The 5,149-nt window shown below is 59.3% G+C and overlaps 1 protein-coding gene across 1 annotated transcript in view; it reads right to left on the bottom strand.

Annotated features, from left to right (window-relative positions):
* Nucleotides 1-2,178: 2,178 nt before the first annotated feature.
* Nucleotides 2,179-5,149, bottom strand: part of Pacsin1 (protein kinase C and casein kinase substrate in neurons 1) — an 8,540-nt gene continuing 5,569 nt past the window's right edge. The window contains exon 9 of the mRNA XM_015487574.2: nucleotides 2,179-4,914. Coding sequence (XP_015343060.1) covers nucleotides 4,805-4,914 — 110 coding nt within the window. The 3' untranslated portion in view covers nucleotides 2,179-4,804. The remainder of the gene's footprint in view (nucleotides 4,915-5,149) is intronic.

Raw genomic sequence — 5,149 nt, 5'->3', positions numbered from 1 at the left:
TATATATATATATATATATATATATACTGTACTTGGACACAATATCTTTATTTTCTTTATATGCTGAGGATCCAACCCAGTGCCTCACACATTCGAGGCAAGCGCTCTACCACCGAGCGACAGCCCCAGCCCTTCCCTTAGCTTCTTTATGCTCCGCCCACATTGACTCACCAGCTTATGTGTCCAAGCGTCTACCATGTGCCAGGTGTTCCTGCTGCTTTTTTTTTTTTTTGTCATTGACCGTCCCAATAAAGCTTTGAAGCAGAGTTCATGCCCCCATTTTGCAGATGATGCAACTGAGGCTCAGAGCAATTAAGCCACGGGCTTGCAATCACACAGCTGAGTAGCAGCAGAACCAGAAAGGGAACCTTGGTCCATCTCTCCCCAAGGACAGGGCTCTTCCTGTCCCTCCATCCTCCTGTTCCATGACTACTCAGCATCCTCAGTGTCCACAGCCTCTGCCTCTGAGGCCAGGTTTCCAGAAAGCAAGCAGGAACGAGCGCCACCAGCCCACCAGGGTCAAGTCCTGCCCTGTCCCCTGCCTTCTGCCTCCAGCAGCTTCATTGTCTTCAGGAGAAGTTGACCTTGGCAGTGAGCAAACAGCACCCTGGCGTCTGCCAGCTGGGATGGGTCCTGGGGAAGGAGGGGCCCTGCCCCGGGCCTGTGCCTCGCTGGGCCCTGGCTGTCACCCATCCCTGGGGGAGGGGGCAGACTGGGGCCCTGGCCAGAACCAGGCTCAGCTCTGCGGAACTGGTTTTGTCTCCGGCCCGCCCTCCCCACCCCCAAAGAGTCTTGGAGCCACCTGCTTGGATGTCCCGGCTGGGCCAGGGCCTGGGTGGCCTCAGCTCAGAGGGGCCCAGGAGCAGGAGGGGTGGGGGAGTAGGGCAAGGAGTGGGGAGATGGAGCAGCTCCAGAAAGAGGGGTCCTGGGGGCCTCAGGGGGCAGCCCCTGCACAGGAACGCTTGGCAGTGACACCTCGTGAGGGGCCAGAGGGGCCACGTGGGCTCCTCTTCCCCCTCCACACGCAGCCCCATCAGCACCACCCCCCCAGCCAGGGGTCTCCCTGACCTCTCCTCAAGGCGCGCGCCTCCAGGGCTGCCCATCACTAAATGGAACAGTCTACGCAAACAGGACAGTGTGACTTCTGGTCTTTACTCAAAGATTCCTCTGGCTGAAACCAAGGCTTCAAATGGAAGTAGATTAGGGAGTAAGGAAGGTGGGCGGCCGGTAGATGCAATCCCCCATCCAACCTCTCCTGGTCCTGAGCTCCCCCGGGGGCAGGAGGCTGGTGGTGGTGATGATGGGGTGAGGGGCTGTGTCGGGCCCCTGCCCAGCTGCCAGGACACAGGTGCCTCAGAGACACCTCACTGGATGGGGGAGCTGAGACCCAGGGCGGGGGTGGAACACAGGGAACTGGTGGTAGAACAGGACTGGCCCGGGACTCCTGCTCTGCCCCGAAGACACCCACCAGGGATGCAGCTGGTGTCAGGGAGCTCACACTGGGGCTGGAGTTAGTGCTGCGGCAGGGCCTGGGGGTGTCTCAAGAAACATCTTCAGGGTAGGGCCTGCTGTTATGCCAGGGAGCCTGGGCAGCTAGAACCACAGGCCCCAGCCTGCACTTCCAGAATATTTTTTCTCTTTTTGTTTTTGGTACTGGGAATTGAACCCAGGGGCACACAATAGCTGGGCCATATCTCCAGCCCTTTAAAAAATATTTTTATTCAGAGACAGGGTCTCACTGAGTTGCTTAGGGCCTCACTAAGTTGCTGAGGCTGGCTTTAAACTCTTGATCCTCCTGCCTCGGCCTCCCAAGCTGCTGGGATTACAGGTGTGCACCACCATGCCCTGCTGGCTCTCAGAATTCTGCTTTAAAAATAAACAAACTATTCCGAGGCCGAGTTCACCCTTAGACCGTGAGTTTGGGACCCTAAATGCCCCAACTTTCCCTGTCACCAGGCACCAGTACCCAAGAACCTCCAGCATAACCTCCCTGAATAGACAGGATCTGAGACCCTGGGAGGTGGAGGGACCAGCCCTCAGCCCCCCAGCCTCATGGTGGTCAGCCAGGACAGCCCCCGTCCTGCTGGGGGACTGCCTCCCTGACAGATGTCCAGTACGAAGAGCCTTCACAACCCTCAGGACCCAAGATGCACGCAACTCAAGACGAGCACGCCCAGCCAGGTTGACACAATTCTGGATTTTATCCACAGTTGTACAGTCACAACTTATATATATATATATTTGTATTTATATACCTTTAAATTACACAATCATGTACAAAACAGGTGCATTGCTGAGACCACAGCACTTCTCGGAGTTTCACAAGTGTTGAACTAATGGAATCAGGAAGCCTAAGTGGCAGACGGTGGGTGGCGGGCGGCAGGCAGCCCTGGCCCCTCACAGAACCAGGCTGTAGAATGGTGCTAACTGGGGACAAAACACATGACTCGCCGGGCACCCCCTCCCCTGGGCGCCCATGCAGCATCGAGGGTGGGCGGGGGCCGTGGGAGGCGGCTGTGGGCACATGGGCACCCCAACACCAGCTCTGACAGGTGGGGCTGGCCCCAGGGGCTCAGGGGGACTTCCAGGTGGGAGACCCTCCAGCGCCAGGGTCCTGAGGAGCTCGGGGACTGAGAGAAGGTGGTCCCAAATGGGGCGGTGGAGGTGCTTGCCCCAAAGGGATTTTCCAGTCCCTGCCCTGAAGGGGCAGCAGGAGTGCAAGGGCGACAGCCTAGGGTCCAGCCAGGGCCGCAGCCCCTCCCCAAGTGCTGGGAAGCCACGGGCACAGAGAGGGGGAGCCCAGGCCCCAAGTGCAGGTGTGCCGGCGCCCTGCCTTTCCAGGGTAGGTGGTGAGGGGCAGAGGCCCCGGCCCAGCTCCTGCCCTCAGGGGCGGCAGCAGCTTGGTCCCGGAGCCGGGAGGGCCATGGGCTTCTGGGATTATACCCCAGCTCTGAGGCCCAGGGCACATCTCAGGCTGCAGCAGAGACTCAGAGACCAGAAGTGATAAGGAAGGGGTGCTGGCAGCTGGGGGGTGCCTTTGCCCTGGCCCTGAGGGAGGCTTGCCCTAGCTCAGGCAGCCACCACAGCTGTCACGATCCTCTGTGCCCATAGGAAGAAGAGCAGAGCCTCGTGCCAGGGCATACCACCTCCTAACAGTGGGCTTCTGGGAGACGCAGCAGGAGAGAAAGAGGACTGAGGGGGTCTGAGGGGCTGGGATAGGATGCCGTCTTTACCTGGAGGCCCCGGAGGCCACCTGAGGCAAAAGGGAGGACCACAGGTGTCTGCAGTCCAGAGGCCTAGAAGTGGCACCAGCTGTGAGCAAGCCTTGCCCAGGGCAGCAGGACTTCTGAGGGCCTCGCCCCAGAGACTTCCAAGAGACTTTTCCTCTAGACTTTTCTACTCATCCACCTTTGGGGGCCTTGTCAACCTGGCTGTTCTCAAGCTCTCCCCTACACCCCCACCCCAAGGGAGAGGCTGGCACTCTGCACCACTGCTCTCACTGAAGAGAAGGACCCTTTGTCCCCTCCCACACCCAGAGTCCTTTAATTGGGACCCGTGTTTGGACAGTTGGGGTGCTGCCAGCAGGGGGAGTTCAGGGAGCTGGGAGGACAAGGAGGAAAGACTGGAGACCATCCTGCCTCCTTCCTGCCAAGCTCAGCTGCAGGCTTTCTCCTGTGAGTCTGAGGCTGGAAGCTCCCATGGGCCCCCAGTGTGTCTCCCCAGGCAGGACAGGAGAGGGGAGAGAGGGGTGGTTACTCCAGGAGCCTTGCAGGCACCAGCCTTGGTTTTACAGGGGCCCAAGATGAGCCCAGTGACCCTATAGTTTTGATGAACACGGAAGGAGGGTGTAGGGGCAGGCAAGATGCCCTTCTCCCCAGGAAATGGGAGGAGGCTGCTACTGTTGCTGGCTTTGCCCTGGATTGGGGGGCCCCTGCCCTGTGCCAAAGGACTTGTGGGAGTGGGCAGGGTCTTTGCAAGCTATCAAGGGGTGTGGCTCTGAGGAAGGGTGAGTGCCTACAGTGCTGATAGCCAGAAAGAAGGGCCCAGACAGGGTCTTGGTCCTCCAGATGGGCCCAGTGTTGGGAGGGCTGGCATGGGCCGGGTTGAGGGCCCACTCTCCCTTCACTCACCTTCCTGTTCTCCAGAGACAATGTCACTTCCTCCAGCTCACCCCTCTTCATGTCTGGGGGAGTCTGGGGACCCCTGGAAACCTCTATGGGGAAGGAGGGTGACCATTTATCCAGTAGTCCCACTGATCCCAAGGGATGGGGCAAGGAGGAGGAGGGCACTCCTGGGGCACAGTGGAAGACTAAAGATTGGGAGGCCTCCCTTCTTGGGGTCTTGGGGGAGGCCTTTGAGAGTGGGGTAGTGGTGGAAGGGGGTGGGGGTGAGGAGGAAGAAGAGGTCAGGGAGCCAGGCTCAGAGAACAAGGATAGTACTGGCAGTCTGGGGTCGGGTAGGGTGGGGTGAGGAGGGTCGAAGGGTCCAGAAGATGTCCCTCAGGGCTCAGGAGACTCTTTGGTGGACTCTGAAGAGCAGATGTTGTGATGCTGGGCTAAGTCCTAAGACCCTCACCCACCCTGGGGCCATCCTGTCCCAAGCCCCACCACCCTGGCCTCCAGGTGGCCCTGCAAATGCTCTGTCTCTTTGTATTTTTTTGTTTTGTTCTGTTTAGACTTTTAAAAAAATAAAAGCTTGATCGGAAAATATGTCTGGAACTCTATGGCGAGAGGGAGGAGACGAGAGTGGGAAGGAAGGGGAGGCGGTGGGTGCGGAGTGAAGGGGAGAGGAGCCAGCAGGGCAGCTAGATGGCCTCCACGTAGTTGGCGGGATAGAGGCCCAGCTGCCCACTGTCCAGACGCCCGCGGCACCAGCCCTGTTCATCCTCCTCGCCCAGTTTGGTGAGCTCGTCTCCTGGGAAGGGAACACACACAGGAGCTTGTTGACAAGGACAGGAGCTCAGAGAGGGGCCGCGCCTCCCTCAGTACACTCGCGGCCAGGCGAGCCCTTCAGGGCCTCCACCCCACTATTGCTCCAATGCTCCGATTGTTTACCTGGGCTTAGATTCTGGCCACGACCCCGCCCCTGTCCCCACCCGACATCCACGCGCCGCTCCTGGCGCGGGAGGCGGGGACCTACCTCAGCCACC

This window comes from Marmota marmota, unplaced genomic scaffold, assembly GCF_001458135.2.
Source record: "Marmota marmota marmota unplaced genomic scaffold, marMar, whole genome shotgun sequence".
NCBI classification, from domain to species: Eukaryota; Metazoa; Chordata; class Mammalia; order Rodentia; family Sciuridae; genus Marmota; species Marmota marmota.
This window is presented reverse-complemented; position numbering and strand designations above follow the sequence as displayed.